Source organism: Carcharhinus amblyrhynchos, chromosome 15 (assembly GCF_965287045.1).
Source record: "Carcharhinus amblyrhynchos chromosome 15, sCarAmb.v2.hapA, whole genome shotgun sequence".
In the NCBI taxonomy this organism is placed as follows: Eukaryota; Metazoa; Chordata; class Chondrichthyes; order Carcharhiniformes; family Carcharhinidae; genus Carcharhinus; species Carcharhinus amblyrhynchos.
The window spans coordinates 52,855,955-52,883,767 of NC_137338.1; the positions used below are offsets into that span (position 1 = coordinate 52,855,955).

A 27,813-nucleotide genomic window follows, 5' to 3' on the forward strand; every position below is an offset into this window, starting at 1 on the left:
CACAATGTTAAAATCTGTTGCAACTGCAAACCTCTCTACTTACCGATCTGCAAATCTAAGTTTTGAATCTCCAATATTCAATAGTTTGCAATATATTCCCAAGAAAGTAACAGATTCCTTGTTCCTTAATTCAAGGCAGACACTTAGGGCTGGATTTTACGAAGTACCATGGCCCCCACTGCACCCAGCTAAAAAGTCAGTGGTGAGTCTTCTTACAAATCTGGCAGCAAGTTAACACAGGGAGCAATCCTAATTGCTTCAAGGCTGAGACTTCCACACTTGTCTTATGATGAAGTCCCATCTTCAAGGAGTTGTCAGCCAATCAAATGTCCCAGCTGCGTCCAATCAAGAGTGGAGTACATTGTGGTGACTACAGGCAGTTCCAATGAAGTGAAGAGATAAGCGTGAGGTCTCATCTGGATGAGACAAGCAGGCCCAAGTGAGAGTGGTGTGGTGGGGGATGAGTTTAAGAAGCCAAGGGAGAGATAATGGGGGACACATAGCATTGGGCAGGATGCGCAGCCCCCCTTTCCCTAAACCCTCCCACTCCACCACCACTTCCCCCTCTGCCCCACACGGTTAAAAATATTCAAGAACTTTAATTTGCCACTTCAGGGCCTCCACAGACCGAAGGGCATGCGGGCACCCTCCTTAAAAGTGTCAGACAAATCGCAGGTAGGCAGTGGGAATGCAACTTACTGGATTTCTTAGCCTCCATCCTCAGCTTCAAACCTGTTGGTAGGCTTAATCTTGCTTAATGCAAGATTAAGCCTACATTTCTAAGCACCAACAATAAATTATGTCAAATCTAGAATTCAACACCCTCAGTGTTTTGTTGTAGCAACTTCCTTCAGTCTTCAGAGGGCATCAACACGCATTTTGCTCAAAGCATGCCATTTTAATCATCTGTTACTGAGCTGGGTTATACCTCTAGTTCTGGAAGTTATAATGATGATACATATTTAAAAAGAATACTATGAAGTTTCTCCCAAGGCCAGGGCTTTTGTTTGTGTGCTAACTAAGAGATATGATGCTAAAACATACTTACCAAAAAAGCCATGGAGCTGGACGTTTTCACTGTTTGAGACAAATTATTAAAATGTCCTCAAAACCAATTGAGCATTATAATTTATGATAGAATCATTCTTTCTCCTGTATTTCGGTTTTTTAGGTCCCTACGTTCTAGGGTTTAGGTATGAAATCTCTCTCTATTCCAAAGAGGTCCAACATGAATGAAATTAATTTGGATAATCAAAATCACACCATCCATTTTTCAAGATTGTTGATAATTTGGCAGCAAATCTCAATCAAAAAACCAAAACATGTTTGGAATAGGATCATAGAATCCCTACAGTGCAGGAGGTCATTCAGCCCATCAAATCTGCACCAACTCTCTCGCATGTTACCCAATTCCTCTCCCCTGCCCTATACCTTGTAACCTCACACATTACCCACAGTTAATCCACCTAACTTGCACATCTTTGGACTGTAGGGGGATGTGGGGTACATAGGTGCAGAATAAACCGCGTTTGTTTCTCTTGCGTCAAACACCACTGTGAAGCAAGAAACAAAGGAACTTTACTCTGTATCTTATTATGTCTGTCTTTCCTGAATCAACTTCTATTTCCCAAATTTTTGACAAGATATTCCATTACCCAGCATAGACATCCTTACTTTGGCTAGGATAAAACAAATAGGAAAATAACTTGCTTTTATAGCCATAGAGAGGTCTAAAAGTAGTGGCAGAGGAGATGAGAATACAAGAGGTAAATTCTCCAGATTAGTGATCACAGAATTAAATATTGAGAGGCGTAAATACTTTGTTCTTTTGATTCTGTCATAACAGAAAAAAGACACAAAACAAAATCATGGCTTCTTTGTACACAGGTTAATGAACAAAGATGCATCCCCTTGCAATTTCTGTTGAGATAAGTTTGTATGCTGTAGATTAGCCAGTGCAATAGAATAGTATATATTTTGCCTTTGAACAGCCAAAAATACAAATGCATATAGTTCAAAACATAGTAAACAAAGACTCAGCCACATGTGCACGTTTACGTCCTCTCCTCAAATACTCTGGTTTCTTCTTACCTTGGCAAATTGTGCATTTATCCATTTTGTGAATGTTTTCTTTTGAACATCTTCTCTTTCATCTACAAATTTAGAATGAAAAGAATGCTTTAGTAAAATAGACTTAAAATCTTCATTTTATCTTTGAATGGAAAATGCTAGACATCATAATTCAAATAAAATTTTAGACAACTGCCATCAGAACATTGTCTGTCCCTCTTGGTGATACGTGCAAGCTTATTAGTGAAGTACCAGATACTTGTCTAGCCCTCTGATTAGGAAAGGATCAAGAAAATCATGATAATACATCAACGTGGAACTACAAATGTTTGGAATAGTATATCTATTCATAGATTTCCTCTATTGCAGACGGAGGCCTATCTAAAACAACAAACAAGAAATGATGCAAATATATTGCAAGTTACTCAGAATCAGCAAAGAGAAAATACATTATGGGTGCATGATCTTTAATTTTACAGAAGTTGACTGATCAGCTGTGTATTTGTAATATTTTCTATTTTTGATACCAATCGCTCACTCTATGCCATCAGAGACTATAGATGTAGCCCAGCACTCAGCCATACTCACGAGACTGAGGGGAATCAAATGTACATATAGCCATTTCTCTCCCAAGAAAAATTATGAAGATGGTGAAAGGCAAAAAAGAGTTAGCAGGGGAGGAAGCATATCTGCAAGGATTCATTTTGCCTATTTTTCCTCCCATGGGCAGATCAAGAAGCATCTTTAACTTGTGATTTTCTAGTATTTTTTTAAATTATTTTTTAGTTCATGCTAAATAACTGAATATGTTGAAATTCAGGTAAATTTGGCTGGCAAATGTGTTCTATAATCTAGGGCTTGAGTGGCAGGTAATTGGGAATACTCCAGTTCCTAAGTAACGAAGCTTTATCAATTTTGGACAACAATTTGAAATGGCCTCTTTAAAACTCTGTATAATCTGCCCCAGTTTAATTCTGTATTACATACCAAAATCACTTCTCCTACAATGGACTAGGCTTCCATCAGCCATGAGTTGCTCTCATTTATTCTAACTGTGCTCTCTTACTATCAAAATCAATGATGGGCCAAGCTTTGAAGCTTTTATGTTCTCTTCAGTTTAAAGAGTACCACTAAGTTACAACATACCTTCTATGTAGTCATTAAAGATGAAACGGAGAATTAATAAAAATCATTATGTACATTGGTAGATTGTAAAATTGAGAAACATACTGGCTCTCTTATCTGAAATCAGTACAATTCATCTTGCCATAACACATCTTTAATAATACCTTGGTGGTGACCTCTTTTGCAAAATTATTTGTCTTGTGGGGGAAATTACAGCAGCATGGAATGAGAGCAGATTCATCTGAAATGGGAGCCTAACTGTGAAAACAATGCTGGAAATGCAAAGATTAGGAGGTAATTTGTCAAAATATAGCAATGATTATTCACGTTTAAAACATGATCAAGTTATCTGAATTAATTCAAAGTTCTAAAAATGTCATGTGTACTTCTTCATCCAAACAAACAAACAAACATGCAGAATACCTTATCAAGGAGGCAGAGAAAGAAAGGGAGACTGAGAGGAGGAGGAGAGAGGGGCAAGGGAGAGAGGCGGACAGAAAGAAGAGAAACTGAATCATTTTATGTATCAAAGAAGGATAAGTCAGCTGAATCTTGCCTGTGACTGAAACAGATCTGATTTGCTGTCACATCTATTGGGATACAGTGAAAAGTATTGTTTCTTGCATACTATATAGACAAAAGATACTATTCATAGAGTACATGGGGGGAAGGAAAGGAGAGGGTGCAGAATGTAGTGTTACAGTCATAGCTAGGTTGTAGAGAAAGATCAACTTAATATATGGTAGATCCATTCAAAACTCTGATGGTGGCAAGGAAGACGCTATTCTTGAGATGGTTGGTATGTGATCTCAGAAGTTTGTATCTTTTTCCCAAAAGAAGAAGGTGGAAGAGAATATGTCTGGGGTGCACAGGGTCCTTGATTACACTGGCTGCTTTTCTGAGGCAGCAGGAAGGGCGGCAAGTGGTTAGCTCCAGAGACCCGTGTTCGATCCCCAGCTTGGGTCACTGTCTGTGTAGATTTTGCACATTCTCCCTGTGTATGCATGGGTTTCCTCCAAGTACTCCAGTTTCCTCCCACAGTCCAAATTTAGGTGCATTGGCCATGCTAAATTGCCCTTTAGTGTCCCCGGGATGCATAGGTTAGAGGGATTAATTAAATATGTGAGGTTATGGGGAAAGGGCCCAGATGGAATTACTGTTGGTACACACTGGATGGGCCTAATGGCCTCCTTCTGCACTGTAGTGATTCTATGAAGTCAATAGATGGGAGGGTGGCTTGCGTAATGGTCTGGGCTATGCTCACAACCCATTGAGGTTTCTTGCAGTCTTGATCAGAGTAGGAGTCATACCAAGCTGTGATACATCCAGAAAAGGATGCTTTCTATGTTGCATCTGTACAAATTGGTGAGAGTTGTAGCAAACATGCTGAATTTCCTTAACCTTCTGAGAAAGTAGAGGTATTGTTGGACTTTAATTATACTGTTAACATGGAGGGCAAGTTGTTGGTGATCTGAGCACCTAGAATCTTGAAGCTAGATGTTCAAACATATATTCCTGTCCTTATTCTTAGATGGTTGCCTCAGATTGGGTTAAAATGTGCAAACAACTCTGCTTTCTGCTTTTCTATGCCTGTATTTGTGCACTCCATCTGATCTTTAAACAGAATTTAAATAACAGTATTTATTTTTGTACAGCCTGTCCAAAGTTCAGAGCCTTGCCCAAAATTTCTCCCTTTCCCCAACTAATTCCAAGACAATTAAAAGACACATTTATCTCCCCTTTCCAGAAAGGGTTAAATACTGGACAGGTCTCTTGCACTTGGTTTGTTATTTCAATAGTCAACTCAATAATCACCATGACAGTGGTGAAATACTATAGATGCTGACAGTTTGAAAATATTGGAAATACTCAGGTGGTACAGCAACGTCTGTGGAGTTAAATTTCAGGTTGATGATCTTTCATCATTAATCCCATCTCAACTTCTGAAAAGAAGTCCCCTGAAACATTAAAATCGGGTTCTCTCTCCACAGATGCTGGCACGCATACTGAGTATTTCTAGCATTTTCTGTTTTTATTTGTTCACAGAATGAGCAGTCTCTCATAATCTATCTGTTAGCCAGGGTTAGCTTGGCTCAGCATACCAACAGACATCAGCAGATAGATTGGGTGAGGCACCCACAGAGCATACTTTTCATCTCATATTCAAAATGCAATAAGAATTTTCTTTTACTGAGTAATGATGCAAATATTTCATTCATATATTAAATAAAGGAGAGAGGTCATCGTTGAGACCACAAGAGAGGTGAACAATTGGGTTCGCACCCAGATTTTTGCCTCTCACAATCTCACCAGTCCTGGATTGCTGGCATAATCAGCCTTATGCCATTCACGGGTATGAGACTGAATTAAATATTTAAAATGTCATTTCTAGATTACCGATGAGCCCTGGATGGAATTGTCTGGGCTGACGTGCCTTAACGGCCTTGCCTGTGTAGGTTATCATCAGCAAAGGTCACATATCATCCCCACCAGCGGGGACCTGACATCATGGCCTCCTTGCCAGTGGGACTGGAGGCCATTGAGGCCCCCAGAGTGGTCAGGGACAGGGAGAAGCACCAGCCTGTTACTGCCAGCCTGGCACCACCCACTGGCTAGTGCCAAGTGGTGGAGTCTAAGGAGAAAGGCAGGACCTGATGGGGGAAGGGCCTAAAGGGAGGCAGGAGGAGGACAGCTACGCACTCTGCAATCGAGAATCAGCCAGGGCAGCAATTGGCAGGGATGGGGCGATCAGCCGGGGTTGGGGCTGACTGATCACTCTGTTCTATTGCATCGAACACAGATCAATGCATGCACGAATGTATCCTCTGAACAGCCGGCTTTCTGACAAGATTTGACTCTGCTCATTCCCTCTACTGGCGTTAATCACACTACTTTATTTGCATTAAGTGGTGCAAGATCGTGTCTGAAAACTCATTGAAAAACTTGGTGCAATTCTCTCCTTTTCATGCTTGTTCAGCATTTAGAATTTTTTGGCAAGCTTACCCCTTTTGCCTTTAGTCCCACTAAAAGCTCATTCCGCTGATTCCATTTTCCTGTTCAGCCAGTGACCCCAAATCCTCTTCATCACAAAGAGTTTGTATTTCTACTTCCACCCCATCTGCTGCTGAAACTCCCATCTAAGCCAAAACCCTAGTTTGTGTCTTTTTCACCTCTAGATTCAATCATTTAATTGTTCTTCTGGGCAGCTTCCCACTCCTTTCCCTTCAGAAAATTTCAACTCATCCAAATCTCTGCTGCCCTTATCCTTTCATACACAAGTCTTATTCACACATCACCCATATCCTCAATATTCTGGCTACCTAAATTCCAATTTACAATTCTGTGTTTATTTAAATTCTTTCATTGCCGCATACCTAATCTTCAACCCCACAATTCTGCCAAACTCTCTTTCCTCATTCTGGCATCTGCCCTCCTTTCACAACATGATTAGTGGTTGCGATTTCAATAAATTCTGGGATGGCTTTCTAAAGCTCTGTCTCTTCATAACTTGTCTCTTTCAACTACTCTAGGCCACACAACTAATATCTAATTTTTATTTTCTCAGCTTGTCATTTTTCCTGTACATTTCAATAAGTGCCCAGAAATATTTATTCTTTGTTAAAGACAACCTGTAACGATTAGAATGAGAAGGAAACTGTGCCTGTATTCTTTCATCCAGCATAAATGTTGCTGTGCTACTACAAACAGAAAAGAACATTTTAAAGGGTAGGTTAAGTGGTGTTGAGATCATTCCGACCTATTCCTGTTTCTAAATTTTATGATCCATTTTATGTATTCAATTGAAATCTGCCCTCAAAAAGCAAGGAATAAAATGTCAATAAAATATTTCCTGTTTGAAAATTTTGTACAGCTTTAAATGTACTGAATTGTTACTTCCTGGTTAATATTCTGAACTTTAAAAATAATTCCATCAATAATGCAGAGGTAATGATAAAGCAATATAAAAGCTCTGTTCAAACATTGCTGCAATTACTAGTACGTTCTTTCAGAGTTCAATGTATCTGAAGCAATCAAAACAAAAGTACCACCTTTTCAAACTTTAATAATGCTTAAAATGTAGGTAAAAGGCAAGTCGTATTCAGTAAGAGCTTTGCAATAGTAGACCCTGTAGATTTACATAATGATATTGCAAAAAAGTTGAACCAAATGGTTTCCCTGATGTCATCTTACAATGTTCACTTCTTTTGCATTATGAAAGCATAATAAATTTGTAATGTATCATTAAAACAACATCAATTTTCATACCTGAAAACTGATACAATTTAAACTACCTGATTAAATTAGAAATGCCTGTTCTAAAGAGGCTTTAAAATATAAATGGTTGGATGTGCACAAGCGCTCTTAATGACAAAGGTTATTACAAGAAATGAAATAATTATGAATTCTTACATGATTGTCTCCACTTCTGGCAAAAATTGCTCAGCACGATGAAGAAAAAACACTATGCACATAAAATCAAGAAAAAAGTAATTGTTGATTACTTTTGAAGAATTGATAGAATATACACAATATTCATTTAAGGTGAAGAGGAGTGCGCAAGCCACTTCTGAATGATTATTGTACTGCTTGTTAAATTGAATAATCATTGCCCAAAGCTTTTCCTTTTAAATTTGCCCTCTTAAATTTCTCCCTGTTTCTTCTGAAGGTGTTAAACTGATGCAATGTGAGTTCCTTTAATACGTGGTCCAAAAAGTTACAGGTGGCTGGGTATTTGATCACAGGGTAGATAACTGCTGAGCCTGATTTGGTTCCTACCTAACCTGCACAGATGTGCCCTTTGCAGCAGGACTCATCAGATTTTACTCAGCAGCAGGAATCTGGGTGGTCCTAGCTGAGATAAGCACAGTGAAGACAAAGTTATGAGCAGGATACACGTTACTTATTTTTGTGGCTAATTTTTTTTGCACTGTAATAACTGGTGTACAATTCACTTCAATTGCACTAACTAAAATATTATCAATTGAATGGGCATTTTTTAATTTGAACACTGCAGGAAAGGGAAGGAACATCAAACTGATTGTAATTTTTATATAAATTGCTGTCATGTAGAGTTTGGTCCAATGAAATTCATGAATATTTTGTGAATCATGGCAATGTTCTGATTTTAAAAAAGATAAAGTACAATTGATGTGGTAAACGAAAGACTGAAGCCTCAAAGATTTTACATTTTTACAAATATATCAGTATAATGTAAACATCATCCAGATGCAAATTTATTCACTGTCATTCTCTATACAGTAACATCAAAGGGAATGAAACTAACTTGGGTCATGATAGGCCAGATAAGCAGAGGAACATTTACTTTCCTGCTCACTCAAATCACTTTCTAATAAGTTCATATTGCAACTCGATGTAACACCCACACCTAGAGGGGGGGCAATTTAAATCTAATCTGCCCATCAGAAATCTGGTGAAATCAGATAGAACACCATTTTGAATAGCTCTCGCCCCTTCAACATTACAAATGAAGATAAGTTTAAATGTTACGTGTGAAGAAATGAAAGACAAGTAAGAAATAAAGATCGTTGTTTGCTTAGCATTTTCCTACGTTGCAGGGTACTGGGGATTGTGTCACATAAGTTCTTAGCTATTACCATTTATTTAAGACAGATGAGAAAGTTATTTTTAATTTACAGGTAGAAGTAAGGGTACTCACTCAAATTGCCCTCTCTCTTTTCACAATTCAAGTGCCAACCTTATAATATTACCATGTAGGAGATTCAAAACTACAAAGCTCTCAATTTCCTTTGGCACGACAACTTGTCAGAATACAACTACGTGAATGTGACTGTGCATAAGATATTGAATTAGTATGGCATGGATAGCTTCTATTAGCTATTGCACTCTCATTAGCATTATATTCTTAGGATTGCCAACAAAGCCAGATTGCTTGCAAGTCTCCAAGAGTAGTGCACGGGCTCCGCAGCACTGCTACTCATAGCCTGGGAGATCTTTATGCTTTAAATTACCTGCTGCACCAAGTCCCAACTATACTCCCCTGAACTGTGCTCCCACATCCCTGAAATTTCAAACCAACTGCAGCTGCTGCAGAGAAAGCTCTGACCCAGTGATGTGACCAACCATTACTGCTGAGTTGGGAATATCTGATGTGCTGAAATATTCAGGAGAGAACTCAACAGTCTGGACAATGAGAAAATAGATGTACAGGCAGAGACGTACGAGAAGAAAGGGAGTCTGAAGTCAGGAATTAGGGAAAAGCAGGAGACTGGAATGGAGCCATGGAGAGGGTGACTGAGGGGGTCAAATAGGGGAAGGCTGAGGGCAAAAATGGAATTGGGGTATGGAGACTGAGAATTCTTATTGGAAAAACAAATAGGAAAGGGAACTTAGGGCTATTAGACCATGGGATCATTCCTCAATAGCAACTTATGGTGCAGAAGTAGCTGTCCATGGCCCTTTTTAATCTCACAAAAGCCTATAACTCTGCCAATTGTGAACTCTTATGGAGTAGCCTCCTCAAATTTAGCTGCTCTCAAATATTTGTCACTACAAACCCTATCTGTGGAGACTGAGGTCAAAGCAAGGCTGTGACATGGCACTAACCACCTTCTCCATTTTCCTCATTGCAATACCATGCCTCACCTCCAGCAAATTACTCACAGGCATGGAAGCAACCCACAGAACAGACAAGAAATTGTTCAACTTTCAATCCAAAACTAAAACGGTAAGGAGCATCCAGGAGGGCTTCCTGAAGCAGTATGTAGATAGTCCAACTAGGGAAAGGGTCATATTGGACCTGGTATTGGGGAATGAGCCCAGCCCGGTGGTCAATGTTTTAGTAGGGGAGCAGTTCAGGAACAGTGACCACAGTTCAGTAAGCTTTAAGGTACTGATGGATAAAGACAAGTGTAGTCCTCAAGTTAAGGTGCTAAATTGGGGGAAAGCTAATTACAACAATATTAGGCAGGAACTGAAGAATGTAGATTGAGGGCAGATGTTTGAGGGCAAATCAACATCTAGCATGTGGGAAGCTTTCAAGTGTAGGTTGATAGGGATTCAGGACTGGCACATTCCTGTAAGGATGAAGGATAAGTATGGCAAATTTTGGGAACCTTGGAGGCTGGGAACACGCAAAGCAAGTGTGGAATACAAAAAAAGTAGAAAGAAACTCAAGCAAGAAGAGCTAAGAGAGGTCATGAAAAACATTGGCCAGCAGGATTAGGAAAATCACAAAGCTTTTTACACATATATAAAGAGCAAGAGGGTAGCCAGGGAGATAATCTATGTGTGGAGCCAGAGGAAATGGATGACGGATTAAATGAGTACTTTGTGTCAGTATTCACCAAAGAGAAGGACTTGGTGGATGATGAGTCTGGAAAAGGATGTGTAGATAGTTTGAGACATGTTGAGATCAAAAAGGAAGTGGTATTGGGGCTCTTGAGAAACATCAAGGTATACAAGTCTCCAGGGCCTAATGGGATATACCCCAGAATACTGAGAGAGGCAACAGGGGAAATTGCTGAGGCCCTGAGAGAAATCTTTATATCTGGGAATGTCCCAGAGGATTGGAGAATAGCCAATGTTGTTCCTTTGTTTATGAAGGGTAGCAAAAATAATCCAAGTAATTACAGACCAGTGAGCCTTGCATCACTGGTAGGGAAATTATTGGAGAGGATTCTTCGAGGCAGGATTTATTCCCACTTGGAAAAAGTGGACATATTAGTGAGAAGCAACATGGTTCTGTGAAGGGATGGTCGTGTCTCACAGACTTGATTGAAATGATTGATGAGGGTAGGGCAGTGGGTGTCGTCTATATGGACTTCAGTAAGGCCTTTGACAAGATCCCTCATGGCAGACTGGTGCAGAAGGTGAAGTCACATGGGATCAGAAGTGAGCTGGCAAGGTGGACACAAAACTGGCTCAGTCAAAGATGACAGAGAGTAGCAGTGAAAGGGTGCATTTCTGAATGGAGGGCTGTGACAATGGCGTTCCTCAGGGATCAGTGCTGGAACCTTTGCTGTTTGTAATACATATAAATGATTTGGAGGAAAATGTAACTGGATTGATTAGGTTGGTGGATTTGTGATAGTGATGAGGATATCAGAGGATACAGCCAGATATGGAGACTTGGGCGGAGAAATGGCAGATGGAGTTTAATCCGGACAAAAAAGTGAGGGAATGCATTTTGGAACATCTAATACAGATGGGAATTATACAGATAGGAATTAAACAGTAAATAGCAGAACCCTTAGGAATATTGATAGGCAAATGGATCTGGGTGTACAGGTGCACAGGTCACTGAAAGTGGCAATGCAGGTGAAGAAGGTAGTCAAGAAGGCATACGGCATGCTTGCCTTCATCGGCCAGGGTATTGAGTTTAAAAATTGGCAAGTCATGTTGATGCTTTATAGAACCTTAGTTAGGCCGCACTTGGAATATACTGTTCAATTTTGGTCGCCACACTACCAGAAAGATGTGGAGGCTTTGGAGAGGGTACAGAAAAGATTTGCTTGGATGTTGCCTGGAATGGAGGGCATTAGCTATGAGGAGAGGTTGGAGAAACTTGGTTTGTTCTCACTGGAGCGACAGAGGTTGAGGGGAGACCTGACAGAAGTTTACAAGATTATGAGAGGCATGGACAGACTGGATAGTCAGAAACTTTTTTCCCGGGTGAAAGAATCAATTACTAGGGAGCATAGGTTTAAGGTGCAAGGGGCAAGTTTTAAAAGAGATGGATGAGGCAGATTTTTTACACAGTGGTGAGTGCCTAGAACTCGTTGCCGGAGAAGGTAGTGGAAACAGACATGGTACTGACTTTTAAGAGGCATCTTGACAAGTACATGAATGAGATGAGAATAGAGGGATTATGGTCTCCAGAAGCATAGGGGAATTTAGTTAAGTAAGGCAGCATGGTCGGTGCAGCTTGGAGGGCCAAAGGGCCTGTTTCCGTGCTGTAATTCTCTTTGTTCTAAAATCACAAACCTCAAAAAACAATCATTGAGCTCATTACGCAGGTGACGCTTGTGCCTGTGCTCATTCAGACACTGTCTTCCAGATTACTGTCGACGCCTTCTCCAAAACATGAGGAGAATGGGACTTTCACTGAACATCTGGAAAACTATGGTCCTTTTCCAACCACTTCCCAAAACATACCACTTCTCACCATCGATTAAGATCAATGGCAAGATCCTGGAAAACGTGGACCATTTCCCATATATTGGGAACCTCCTCTCTAAGGCAGACAATGAAGTTCATCATTGCTCCCAATGTGCCAACTCTGCCTTTGACCAACAGAGGAAAGAGAATTTGAAGACCAAGATCTCAAACTCCAGACTACGTTCAGAGTTTAATGGGGGCAGTGATCCACATGCTTCTCTATGCTTCCGAGATTTGGCAATCTATAGCGGACACTTCAAAGTGCCAGAGAAGCACCATGAATAGTGCCTTTAAAAAATACTCTAAATTTGGTTCAAAGAAAGCTGGTCCAATAGCAATGTTTCCAAGCTAACACGTCCAACATTAAGATAGCAATCAAAACCAGCGCTGATGGGTGGGACTTGTTGTGTATTTGCTGACACAGGTTCATGAAGCAACTGCTCTATTTGGAACTCGATCACAACAGAAGACTTCAAGAAGGACAGCAGAAAAGCTTTAGAGATGTCCTCAAAACATTGCTGAAGAGCTCAAACATACCCACTGACTCATGGGAGACCCCTGGCTTGTCACCAACTAAAATGGAAAAAGCTCATTAGGGAAGGCATCAAGCTTGTCGAGTCCTTACAGTGCAGAAGGAGGCTGTTTGGCCCATCAAGCCTGCATCATCGACAATCCCACCCAGGCTCTATCCACATAACCCCACATATTTGCCCTGCTAATTCCCCTGACACTAAGGTCAATTTAGTATGGCCAATTAACCTAACCTGCACATCTTTAGACGGTTGGAGGAAACCAGAGCATCTGAAGAAAACCCACGCAGATATGGGGAGAACATGCAAACTCCACAGAGTCACCAGAGGCCGGAATTGAACATGGCTCCCTGGCACGGTGAGGCAGCAGTGCTAACAAGATCACATGAAATAGGAGCTGGATCCTCCTTTCAGTCATAAGATCACAAGAAATAGGAACTGGAGTAGGCATTCAGTCCATCTAATCTGTTCAACCATTCAATAAGATCATGGCTGACTTGATTGTGCCTTAGCTATTCCCCCATAACACTTGACTTTGCAAAATCAAAACAATACCTGAACTACATGCTGGAGAAGAGATTTCCAATGACTAATGATTCTCAGAGAAGAAACACCTCCTCATCTTTATCTTGAATGGAAGATCCTTTATTATAAAACTGTGTCAGGCATCTTGACTCAGTTCTAGATTCATGCAAAAGAGGGAAAATTCTCTCAGCAACTGACCTGTCAAGCCCTCCCTGTATCATGTATGTTTCAAAAAGATCACCTTCATTCTTCTAAACTCCAATTTAATATAGATTCAATCTTTCATCATAAGACAAACTCCTCCTCCCAGGATTCAACTTGTGAGCTCATTCCAATGCATTCCTATGCCATGGCTGATTAGCTCTGTTGGCAAGATGGCCAGTAGTGATCAGATTAATGTCAACAGCACAGAGTTTGACTCCTGGTCCATTAGAGGTAGACTTGAGGCCTTCCTCCTCATCTTACCCATCGTAGAAAGTCATGGTAGTTTCTCTTTTTTTACTCCATTCTAAAAGTTGCAAATCTAATGCTCAGAGTGGACTATACGGTCCTGAATCCATCTCCTTGCTTGCTCCAAAAAACAAATTCAAATGTAACCCACTACACGGTCCCCACAAGAGAGACAGCCAAGATCCAAGCTGAGAAGAAAAGGCATTCCACCCCATCTTGGGCTTGCTTAAACACTTGATCTTAGCCAAAAGGCAGTTGGTTGTGATCAGGCAAACCAAGGACATGCCTTTGGGCAAAGAACTGAAGATAACTTTCCTACGCTCAAAAGATATTCCCTTTGCAGCTGGTATGAATTAATCAACACTCATTTAAGGTTTCATGGAATTCCTATAATAACCAAGTAGCTATGTAAATTTTTCATGCTGTCCTCCAATGCTGGTCTACATTGCAAAATGAAATCAAAATGTGCATTATGTCTCAAAAGGCATGAATGGAGATATCAGTATTCATTTCAGTACTGACAGCTAGAACTGAACTTTCATATCCATCCCTCTATTCCTTTCCCTGCAACAGTGTTTCAACAAAGTAGATGCTCTGTGATTGTCACACCCTGTTTTGGTGACTAGTTACTAGTTTTTGCATATCTCACTGAGATATCTAGATATTTGAGATAGCATTAGCAGTACGAGTGTAAGTGGCTGCTTTACTCAGAAACATATGGAGCATTTTGGTCCTGAAATGGGAGTGGGAACAGGGACAGCCACACATGAAATTTACCAATATTGGTCCCCAGCCATGGTCTGAACTCCCACCTGTTTTATCTGGAGGCCAGGACAGGCGGGGAACCACCAACTGCCCTGCAAGCTTGTTAAGGCAATTAAAAGACCAACTGATGGCATTGATCAAAGGTCATTAGCTATGAGGAGACGTTGGAGAAACTTGGTTTGTTCTCACCGGAACGACAGAGGTTCAGGGGGGACCTGATAGAAGTTTACAAGATTATGAGAGGCATGGACAGACTGGATAGTCAGAGGACTGCAATTTTCCCCTTGGCCTGTGGGTACCATTCCAGAATCACTTGAAGATCTGCCAATCCTCAGTCGCCCTCCCTAACGGGCTATTGCTGCAAAAAGGAAAAATCTTGCTTGTTAATCCATATTTGGGAAGTTATAACAATGTTTCAAAGGCCATTTTGTTTGCAACACATCAAGGTCACAGCCATATAATAGTAAAACAGTATGAAATGCTGTTTTGTGAGTACCAGGATTGATGGATTGATCTTCAGCCAGTGTTGTCTTCCTATCAATGTGTTATTTATATAAAGTTACATTATGTATCACATACACAGATTATAACGCTTGCTGGTTCAAAGTTTAAAAATTGAACATCTTTTGTCAAAGGAAATTACAACATAAAGCTGCAAGTATTATCAGAATTAACCTGCACCATAAATTATATTCCAGTCTAATATACAATATCTAGCCAGCCATGGAGCTTATCCAGCTTTTACAGGAACTCCAGATACATTATATCTTCACCAGATTCTACCTTTAGACTCTTAATTCTTAATATCTAAAGAGAAAATACATTAACTGCACTCTTCCATATCACAGTTTATGTAATTCTTGTTAATGTCTCCACTATGCAGCTGATTAATGATCATAATCAGTATCTACTTGAGACCAACTTCAAGAGGATGTGCACAAGAATGAACAGAAGTGAGTTATAAGGTTTTTTTTTTAATTATAAAGTACAAATCAGATCACATTTCAATTCATTTTAGTATACAGCACAGGCAAAAATGCTAGCCACCGTCAGAAACCAACCAGAACATAAATATTCACTACAAACATCTTAATCCACATCAAAATTGTTGGTGCATTTTTAATGATTAAGTGCTTGGTATATTCAGCATTAAAACTGCAATGATATTTATCAATAAATAAGCTCTTTCTTGCATTCCCTCCAGTACTTTTCTTAGTTTGTTACTGCTTTTGGCATCAACCAGATTAGCCATGTTCCATCTCCTTGTGCATTTTTTCGTTGATTAGAGAAATCACTCTCATTTATGGCCTGTCAGCAGAAAGGTTCACAAGATGCATACGTAATAAAACTTGTAACTCTGGATTGTAATGCAGAGTTTATACATACACTGATATAGTGATCAAGAAGGCCAATGGGATGCTGGCCTTTATAGCGAGGGGGATCGAATATAAAAGCAGGGAGGTCTTGCTGCAACTGTACGAGGCACTGGTGAGGCCACAGCTGGAGTACTGTGTGCAGTTTTGGTCGCCACACTTGCGCAAGAATATTTTGGCCTTGGAGGGAGTGCAGAGGAGGTTCACTAGGCTGATACCGGAGATGAGGGGGTTGGACTATGAAGAGAGGCTGAACAGACTGGGTCTGTACTCGTTGGAGTTTAGGAAGATGAGGGGGGGATCTTATAGAGACATATAAGATAATGAAGGGGGTGGATAGGGTAGAGGTAGAGAGATTCTTCCTGCTTAGAAAGGACAGCAGGACTAGAGGGCACAGCCTCAAGATGGGGCGGGGGGGGCAGTTTAGAATGGAGTTGAGGAGGAACTTCTTCACTCAAAGGGTGGTGAATCTCTGGAATTCTCTGCCCGTTGAAGTGGTGGAGGCTACCTCGCTAAATATATTTAAGACACGGGTAGATAGGTTTTTGGTAGGCAAGGGAATTAAGGGTTAGGGGGAGAAAGTGAGAAAGTGGAACTGAGCCACTTCAGGTCAGCCATGATCTTATTGAATGGCGGGGCAGGCTCGAAGGGCTGGATGGCCTACTCCTGCTCCTATTTCTTATGTTCTTATTAAAATGGGCAGGAAGCAGGGTTTGGGTTACAAAATGATCTTGGGCAGCAGTGGAAGAGGAAAATGTGAAACAGCAGCTCATTTTGCACCCTTTCAATGCATGTTAATCCTAACTGATTTTTTCCAATTATTTTTAACCAGGTATTTATATAGGTGTGCTTAGGAATTGTTCAATTCCACTCTCCCAAAATGCAGAGTGAAGCACAAACACTGAAAATTCAACAACATTAGATATTAGAAATCTTTCCCTGTTCTATCATGCACCAACAGTGGACCAAAAAAACTACTTATTATTCAAATGTGAATGCCTTTTCTTCACCTCTTCAAAACTATACCCCTCTGTATCAAATGCAATCAATTGCTCCTTGCTCATGGAATCTCAAACATCCATTTCTTCCATTGGAAATACTTTTTATCAATATCACATATCCTCAGATTTTCAATTACATCAACTTTTATCTTGCATTCATCTGCCTGTCTCCAAACTAGAGGGCATAATTTTCCCAAAAAAGACTAAGTGTCATAACAGCGAGAATAATGGAGCAACCAGTGTCAATTTTGCAGGCACACCCTGTCACCTTTTTGGAGAGTGGCGAGTTGTGCGTCCCTACTTGGGGGGGTGGTGGAGTGGGGAGTAAACATGCCACTGAACCTGGATTCAGAGCATTCTGCCTGGCCAGCACCCCCCCCCAATCTGCAACATGAACTCTGACCCCTTCCACGACATGGGTCACTGCCCTCCTTATGGGTCCCCCAACGTGATTTCTGACTTGCCCCCCCATCATGACGCCTGACATGATCCACCCCTCCACTGCTTCCCCGTCATAGCCAATGCCCAAGTCATAGCCACCCTTTTGGTACTGCCCCTGCCACACTGGTAGTGCCCAACCAGCACTGAGTGCCAGGTGGCCACTGATGGGATGCCAAATTTGTTAATGAGATTGAAATCCAGTCAATCTAGAGCTAACAGCAGGTTAACACCAGAAAAAAGGGACTGGGTTGACTGCAAACTGTTTGATACCAGATACAATGCAGATTTTTAGACCCGCAAACAATTTTCCAGGATCAGAACAATCCATGTCAGGTACAGCGAGGTAGGAAAATTGCCTTCAGTATTTTAAATATTGCTTACTTAGTTTGGAGTTAGGATCAGAGTATTATTTTGGGCATTCAAATTTTGATTGCTCCTCCCTTGATGGCCATATCTTCAATTGACTGGGGCCTGGGTTCTAGAATTTCCTCCACTTCCCTCTCTCACTTTTCCCTCCTTTAAGTCGCTCCTTAAAACCTGTCTCTTTGAACAAGGTTTGGTCACTTGCCCGAATACGCTCCTTTGATGCACCTTCAGATATCTCATTTCAATAAAAGGCACCAAATAAATGCAGTTGATGCTGTTGTAAAATGGTAATAAAAAAATTGAAGTGTATTCTCACTTCCACTGGCGGCATTTCATTTCAGTACACCTCAATTCCCTTACTCGTGATTTGATCATTGGTTGTACAAATCCAGCTACTGGGACTAATTTGTTAATAAGCTGATTGCATTTCACACTAACCATGTATTTCACACGAACCATGCATAATTTAGAAAATGGAATAAAGGCTGTGAACAAGCAGTATCGCAGCAAAGTTGCTCCCCCCACCAGCCATAACTAACTTACATGCATGCATCATATGCAGGTTTGAAACAGCAGGATGTGATTGCACATACTAACAGGTTTGAGAGGCATCCCTTTAATTAGAATGGAAAGTAAAGATAAGCTGCTTGATTTCCCATGTCAGGTAAGGGTGCCAAGTGGCAGCACATCAGCTTTAACAACGAACTCAGTCATTTGTAATTCCCAAGGAAAGCCTTTGGATATAAATAAGTTCAATGCAGGCAGCTTTTGTATAATCACAGTTAAGATGATAAAGGATCAATAGACGCAAATATTCTTTTGTAACAAGGCTCAATGAAAAACATACAAGATCATTCCTCCAGACTTGTGAAGGAAAATGGAGAAGAATCCACCTAGTCCAACGAATAGAGAGAGCAGAGCAAATGAAAAGATAAAATTAATTTATTTTAAAATGTGTATTCAGTTGAAAAGCAGTTTCTTCATGCCTTTGAGACAAAATCCTAACAAAAAATTGCAAATTCAATACATTTTTTGAGCTTTACGAATATCAGATATTAAGAACTAGAGACAGCATAACAACATACTTTTTAATAATTAAACAAAAAAAACTTACTTTAGTTCTAGAACTAAAATCTTTTAATTTTGAGGAACAGAATCATGAGAACTCATATTTTCATATATTATTGGTAAACTACTCGTGAAATGGGCACTTTCACAGAGGTCTGTTTACAGAGATGTTCAAAGCTTGCCAGAAGTCACGGTGACTTCCCCACCTAGCAGCAGCTTCACCACATGGACTACGGCAGAGATCAAAATGGTGGCCCACCATCACCTTTACAATGCAAATTAAGGTCTACGACATCCAAATCCAGGGAATAAATAAATTAAAAAAGGGAACACCAGCAAAGATCACAATTCATATCTCAGCATGAATTAGTATCCACACTCTCAGATGCTGAAAAAAAATGTGTTGATAAAACAAACCAGACAGCTGTATTTAACCACTGGTGGGGTGGCCTGAATGTGTTTGTATTTTTGTATCACACATTCAGTCACGTCTATGTACAGCTTTTCTCAGCATTGAACAGTTTTACAGTTATCCCAAAAAAGGTGTTGGACACGAAACACAAATACCTTTTCATGCCAGGATGTTAGGTAAAGACAGGACTACCAATACTCGGTGATCGTACAGTAAACAACAGCCACGTGAGGCAATACAAGCACCACTCACACATTGAATTTTCGACTAACATAACTGGATTCTTGATCCAAAGAATAACGCAAACATACATCTCAAAAGTAAGAAAAGTGTAGTCTAAGCAGATTTTAATCAGAGCTAATCAATGAAAAGTCCATTATCAGCCACTCAGTTCACTTGTCTCCTTCAGCTAACACAGTAATACTTATGCACTAATGGATAAATTGACAGCAGTCAGCATATGACAGAACTCATCACTGATCAAATTGAAAATGATCTAGCCACTCAGCCATCTGCTCAGGTCTGACCAAATACTTTGAAAGTGAGTAATCTCCTGGGAGAACAGTGAGCCAATGCCAGTGCCAAATGTACAAACTACATTTAAAGCAGCGTCTCAGTTCAGCAGAAAGAAACAAAACATGCATTAACATCCATCAGAACTAAAAGATTCCACTGATGAATTAGCGTAACTTTCTCAGGCTCAGAAATAGAGCAACACATCCACTCACACATAACATGCTTGCTTTTCTCCCAACAATGCTCTATCCTTCATCATTTTTTCTCTGCTCTGTTAAGAACATGAATAGACTTTTCTGCTGTGCCACTCTGTTGGCCAGGACAGCTCTCTCTATGCCCAGTCCCTACCTTCTCAACTAACTGCCGAATTCTTTTATTTTCGTACTTCAGTGGGCTTGTGGAGCAGTACAATAAATATTGTTAAGAAGATTTGCATTGAGACATTTTCCTGGATTTCCTTTCACTCACCATCTCTGATTATGGGTTGGACTTGGGCTACTAAGGCAGGTAGCTCCACTGGGAATTTCCCAACCAACTGGGACCCATCTTAGTAAAATGTGCTCCAAATCGTGAAATTTTGCTCTGGAGTGGGAGGGGTTTGACCCAGCAGCAGAAACTAAAAGTAGCATCATAGAATCTCTACAGTACATAAGGAGGCCATTTGGCCCATCAAGCCTACAGCAACATCAATTCCACCAGGTCCTATCCCTGTAACCCCACATATTTACACTGCTAATTCCGTGACACTGAGGGGGTATTTAGCATAGCCAATCAACCTAACCCACACATCTTTGGACTGTGGGAGGAAACCAAAGTATCCAGAGAAAGCCCATGCAGAAACGGGTGAGGCCAAATGCCAAGATGGTCTGGTTAGAAGGTTTCTTCTCTGGTACTTGGTCCCTACTTTAGAAGATTTTGGATCCTCTAACCCTCATCCCTCAACGCCTCCTCACATCAACCACCTCCCACATGGCTTCTCATTCCCTCCTTGCTAACCCAATGCCAACCATGATATCCAAAATAGGAAGATTTCAGGAGTTATGTGGAGATAAAAGTATAACGCTCTAAAAAAAATATACTATCGCTCTCATCGTACAGAACTGATCATGAGAAACCTACTTCAATGCAAGCAGGCTTTTAAATCTGTTTATGTGGTTAATCTCTCATAAATATGAAGATATTTCTGTTCATGTTCCAAATACTTCTATCATACTGTGAACTCAGAACCCTCTGCTGAGATTATTGAGCTTTGAAACTCAGTCAAACATTGTTAATGAAGCCTATAGGGAACTAGCAACAAAGGACCCTATTGAAACTGCTCAAAAAGGTGCCACAGCAGCTGGTCTGTCAAAGTAGTCCAGCAGATGGATTTTTTAAGACAAACACTGATAGTTTCACCCACTTTATTGGGTGGGAGATTTAAAAAACCTTCAGATCGTAACAGTTAAAGCGACCTTTAAGAACATTTTTTTCTATTCTGTAATTTTGTAATTCCCACGCTGCAGATTAAGGCCATTGCAACAGCCAAAATGTGGTCAGTCTGAACTCAGTACTGATTAAAATGGCCCTGCTGAGATGGGACATTCTTCCTACGTGAATCACGCCCTGCCCAAAGACATTCCAAGGTCTGTTGAAAAGGGGTCAGCTATTTTGCAGCCAGGTCCCAGCTGCCGTTATTGAGGATCCACAGAACCTTCCCTTCTTCTCAGAAAACCTGCCTATAGGGGTGATACTCCGGCCTTACATACCCAGACGCACCCAGAGAATCTCGTGAGAGGGGCCATTACACAATTTGCACCGGGGAGAGCTCCTTCTGGGATTCTCCTTGCACCTGCATGGCGTCATAATCCAATTGACATCCAGTGAGGATGTGAACCAGATTAGCATATTTAGATCTTCATTTAATTATGCATTTCTGGGTTTTAGCCAGATTCACCCAGCTCCTACTATTCACTGACCGGCAGCGCCACAGAAAGCTGGCAGGTTTCACTAATGGTCACCACAAACAGAGACTCAGATATTTAGTCATGGTGGGGGCTCCAAGGTTAGAGATGTCCACCATATTTCTGGGGGTGGGGATCACAGTACCTGTAGGGGGTGGGGCCTCCAACTTTAATCTGAGGTCAGGGCACCTCGATTTCTGAGGAGCTGGTCTTGTGAGCCTCTTTCAGTCCTAACCTCCAAATAAATGTGGATGGATTGAGATTTGAATCACGCCAAGTCATCCGGCAGGAACACACCACCTGCTTTTCCCACCGGAGGCCACACTTCAAAATTATTTTGGGAGGTTTACGCCCTATGTTCCCTACTGTGTATTCACCAACTGGAGGCAACTGCTCATCATATTTTTATGCTCACTAATAAATTGTTAAACTGAATTTATTGATTTGGTAATTTGTAAGCAGGCATCAGACAATGTGATAATGAAAGCTGCCAGATTCTCCTAAAAATTCAATGAAGGGAACCTGCCATCCCAAGCTTACATAGTTGACTCTTAACGTCCCCAGGACAATGGCAACCTTTCAGGACAATGACATCCATTCAAAAGAACAAATTAAGAAGAATTATTACTGACGCTAAGCAGAATGAACAGACACAGTGCAGCAACCTTAAGTGGAATTTTCTTTCACTCGGGTTGAGACAGAAAACTAAATATGTCAGCTGTTAAAATTTTCAGGAACTCCAGGGAAAAGGGGAGAAAATCATGAGGTGGAAGCAATAATGAAGAATATGATCAGAGCCAAGAAAAGGCAAATTATTGTTGATGGTGGTGCTCAGTTGGAATCTGGGTTGAACGAATAGATAAGAAATGAGAAATAAATTAGGGTCATAATTATAGAACCAAATGCAAAACAAATTTACAATGGGACAATTTAGAAGTATTTGAATAGAAAGAGAATTGCAATGAGGCAGGTTTCTTGAAATACATCAGTATGTCACAAATCTGACAAACAATACTGCAAGGTGAGATCGGGGGTGGGGTGGGGGGTGCAATTCTCCCAAAGGAATTCTAATTGTTGAATTCCTGTAAAAACTGAAATAAATCCCATTAGTTTTTTTCAGAGGAACTTTCAAAATGAATCTCCCATCCACTCTGCACCGCAGAGGTCATTAGCGTAAATCTCGTGAAAAAAGCAGTGGGCCGGGCCTATTCCCACTGGAGAGGCTGGCAGCATAGTGCTGAGTGGGTCACTGCACATGCACTGATCTATCAGTGCCAAGATGAGTACATGCGCAGTAGCCCCTCATTGCCCGCCTCCCGACTGCTGGCTAGCATCGCTGTCTCACCAACCCCCTATGCCCCAATCGCTGGCCACCTAGACATGTTCAGCTTCTGCCTCCTCCCCCCCACCTTGATAACTCCTCGCCTCCCCCCTCCCCCACAAGTGCCAACCCTGTCGATTTCCCATCCGTCAGCAATTCCAATCGCCTGATGTCCCTTCGGCAGTGCCAAGATGCCTCCCTGGGCATTCCAACTTTACCCCTAGAGCAGCGCCAGGGGGCCAGGCTGGCTAGTACCCCTCCCCACCACCTCAACCTGCTGGGAGGCCTCGACGTGCCCGCCCCCCCACCACCACCACCACACCTCACTCCAACGCGGTCAGGCCACCAGTTCTCCTTAGTGGGGAGATGTTGTAAACCCTGCTGGACTGAAACACTCCTGGCCAAGGTGTGGGCAAACACTAATCAGTTGCTAATCTCCATTAGCATAAATTATACATCTCCACACCAATTTCTGGCAAGGAACTGACGGCACCAGAAATCTGGCACCCAGAGACATGTGGAGCCCCGCAGGAAGACTGTGCAACAGCCTCTGCTCAAGTCTCCCAGCCCACTGCAGTGCTTTTCCACCTGGGAGAATTGTACCACCCCACCAACTTGTTCTAGATAACAAAACAGATCAGATGATTAGTTAAAAGGGAGGATGCTTTGAAATTCTGACTGGAACCTAATTGAAAACAGGTCAGAAAATCAATAAAGTGGATGATAAAAGATATTGAAATTATTACCTTATTCCAGCAGGTGAAACAGAATTTTGGCCAGACTAACTGGTTGGGAATACACGTCAATTCAAACAGCAGGCTAGCAGCGTCAGAAATATAACAGGAAAAGTTGAAGATTAAATGAACTTCCATTAAAAGGTCAAAAATTGGAGTTTCATTGAGAAGGAGAGTATAGAGCAAAAGGTGAGATAATAAAAAAAGGCAACTTTAATTGGCATCAAACTATTTTATTGACATCTTCCCCTAAAAGTTATGAGGCACAAAATGTGACAGACATTTTCATGGCAGGATGTTCACGTAAGTAAAGACAGGAAAATCAATACTGGACAATCTTATAGTAAATAACTACTACTTGAGACAATACAAAGACAGGGTCAGAAAAATGATGGATCCTGGTGCTTTTCCTTGTTCTAGGCCCCATATTCCAAATCCCACATTCCCTTTTAACCCTCCTGTTCATAGCCTTCCGCTGCCCAGAGTTGGAAACCCCAGAATCTGGTTGAGGTTATCGAAGTTTAGCAAAACTCTCTGGCTTTTGTACTCTTTGCCTCTGCTGATAAAGCCTATGGAAAGCTTAGATTTCAGTCTAATATACTTTTCAACCACTTCTTTGTCAGATAATTACACACCTTGATTGTTCATATTATGCAACCAATTCTACTTTGTTGAATCTGGCGCTGTGCAATATCCAGACAGCAACATCCAAAGGAGCCTCAACCTCAGGCACCATGAACAATAATGCAATGTACAAATGAGAATATCATAAACTAACAGTGACACATTCAATTGTCACACGACTCCTGGTTTTGCTTCCAAATTTAGAACAGATAAACCCTCCTAGCAATTTAGCACCAACCTATTTACCTGCATTAACATGCAATTTCTATCTTTGCGAGTGGAATTTGGTCACAGAGAAAATAAACTTTGCATTAAGCGACTTTTAAAAATTCTCATTTTAAATTGAAATGAGCCACACTTACAGATGCCCAGCATGAAGCATATAATGCATGAGCAGAGTACTGCCAATGCTATAAATCTGAAATATAAACAGAAACTGCTGGGAATATTAAGCAGCCCATGCAGCATCTGCAGAGAGACAAACAAAATCAATGCTTTCAGGTCCACAATCTCCACTGATGAAAGATCACTGACCTCTTGTTTCTCTCAGCAGATTCCACCAAATGCACCGAGTGCCGATTTGCTCTTACTGAAGCAAAAGCAACCATTTTTGCCAGTCCTCCAAAAAACAAACAGATTTCCTGTGAATCTCCCATTCCCTTCAGCAAGGAACACACCAGCAGATCTGGTTTGGCACAACATTTAAAAAATAATTTTGAAAAAAAATTAAAATATGAAGAAAATGAAAGAGAATATCAAAGCAATAAATTGATAATTTAAAAAAAAAGTCATTATAAAAATAAAGTGCCAAGCAGCAGGGCTAACCAGTAAAATCTTTACTGTCTTTTCACTGAAGAAGCAGGATTAGAGTAAGGCACATTAGTCCCCAAGTTCTGGTCACAGGGAAGGAAGAAGGGACCAGGTCTGAGCTAAGGGATTGTGTTTAACCAACACTGACTTTGCATTTGCTGCTAGCTGGCCTCAGAAGAATTCATATGTTGGAGGTTGGAGGTGGGTTGTGTTTCAGCCTGGGTTTTCCTCCTCACCTAGCCCTGTATGTGGATAGCTTTTGGGAGGGGAGGGGAGGGGAGGGGGGAGGTGGGGTTAAGGGTGCATGTGTGTCCAGGTCACTCACTCCCAGTCTTAGGGTTCACTCTTTTAGCACTAACACACACTCATCTCTTGCATGCACATTCGCTCTGTCTTTGAGGACAAGCTTCCCAAAAAGCCCAAACTTCTCAAGTTTCTCTTCCTAACTCTGCTTCTTTGTCCTTCATAATATTGTGGCGAACCCAATGACCCTTTTCTATACTTTGATATTCTTGGAGTGTGTTCAAATGTTCTCACTCAGTCTCCCTCTTGCTCATTCCCTCTCTTGTGCTTTCTTTGGCTCATTTCCTTGCCGCTCCTACTTACATCAAGGCTTCTTTTTTTCTGCACATGGAAAAAGCAAGCAATCATCCTCTGCTCTGATTGGATGGACCCATGGTTCCTGTTGTAAGCTGAAGGATTTGGGATCCCAACCCTCTGGGAATAACACAAAGTTTCCTGAAATCAGGGGTTGCTCCCTCTGCATTCTCTCCAACAACCTAGAAGATCAGAGATACAAGCTTTTTTCCAAGATCCATCCCAAACCCACAACTCTGCCCCTTGACTAGTGAATTGACCATTGCCACAAGGGGTGGTGTGCAGTCAGGAAGATTAAGGGATACCACGAATTGAAGACTAGGCCCAAGAAGGATGGGGGTTGCATTGCCACAGGAGTGCTTGCCCGGTAGATCTCCCTGGAGGCCAATTAGGATGCTCTGTTCAGGAGCCAGATCAAAGCAGGAACTATGGCCAGGTGTCAGAGATCAGAGATCAATGTGGATGTGGCTGAGTGCTGCTTGCACAGAGGGGCGGTATTGCTGGTAAAGTCATGATTTGAACTCAAAACTCCAGGCATCCTGACAGCATGTGACTCTCCCTCACTAACCCCGGGAAGTGATGCAGCCACTTGGCGGAGGAGCAGTTATATCCATGCCTGGGTTCCCCCAAACACACCTTCCCTGGCGATTAGTATTATTTGCATCTCGTCCCAGGACCTCCACTTAAGGCATTGCGTTTTCAACTAAAGCTATAGAAATCTGTGATCCAAAGTTACACAAAAATGTACACCACAGATGTGAGCAAAATCTAAGGGATGATGAATTATTCAAAACTGATCAATGAAAAAGTCAAATATCAGCCACTTAGTTTACCCAAGAAAGTGTGTGGCTAATTATACCTTGACACCCATAGGTTAGAGTGCAACAATACAGGGATATTCACATTGGACCAGCCAAATAACCCACAATGAAAACCAGCTTCACACCATCCCTACAAAACGAAGCCACCTATTTTGCACGCTCCTGTCTTAATTTCTCAGAAATAATTGTTTCTCCTCTCTCTGTCTCTGCTTTATTTCTGATTTGATGTGGGTATGCCGGCGTTGGACTGGCGTAAACACAGTGAAAAGTCTGACAACACCAGGTTTTAGTCCAACCTATTTATTTGATAATATACTCACATATTATCAAATAAATAGGTTGGACTAAAACCTGGTGTTGTCAGACTTTTCACTGTTATTTCTGATTTCCCAGCTAATAAAATTAACAACTGACAAGCTGTTAATTAGTGAAATAATCCTGAAGTAAATACATAACACTTGTGACTCCGGTGTAACAAAGTCATTGTTTCTCCTCTTGGATATTTTGAGTTTAACTCCCAGTTAAGACAAATAAGAAATTGTAAAAAGTTATTTTTTCATCACATACACACTAAGTTTTGAAATAATTAACACAAGTTAGTTGAAACGAATACAGATGCAGCAATAATGAGATATCTGGAGCAGCTTCATGGCGAATTACTTAAGGCCCATCAAAATAACACAAAACAGCTAAAACAATGTAATTCTAAAAAAAAATTGCCTAATGATTTATTGCAATGAAACTAATTTTTCACAATCCCACAATGTTACAATCGTGTCAGTCATGGCTCAGCCTCAGAAATTTGTGGGAAAATACACAACTAAGACCTGTGCTTAAAATCGAGACTGACATTCTAGTGAAGTTGTGAGGGGGTGTTGCACTGTCACAGATGCTGTGCTTTGGATGAGAGATTAAACAAGACCCTTTAGTCGTGATTTCACCATTTTCATTTTAAGTGCTGAATCTGGGCATAATTCAAATCCGACTTAGAAATCTGCTTTCAGGCGCCCCCATACACACCTAGCCAGAAAATAAAACTGCAAGTCCCATTCACGCCGTGGGCAGGGTTTAGTGCGCCCAAAATAATCAGAGCTCTGAAATGCACACGTGCAGTTAGGAAAATATTTGAAAAAGCGCTCCTGTGTCACATCGCTCCTGGTCCGCAGAAAGCAAAGAAAGCGGC

The 27,813-nt window shown here is 41.1% G+C and overlaps 1 protein-coding gene across 9 annotated transcripts in view; it reads right to left on the reverse strand.

Annotated features, from left to right (window-relative positions):
• Positions 1-27,813, reverse strand: part of dmd (dystrophin) — a 1,714,977-nt gene that overhangs the window by 1,342,350 nt on the left and 344,814 nt on the right. For all 9 annotated transcript variants that reach the window (XM_080203928.1, XM_080203931.1, XM_080203930.1 and 6 more), the window contains exon 2: positions 2,092-2,153. In XM_080203928.1, coding sequence (XP_080060054.1) covers positions 2,092-2,153 — 62 coding nt within the window. The remainder of the gene's footprint in view (positions 1-2,091; positions 2,154-27,813) is intronic.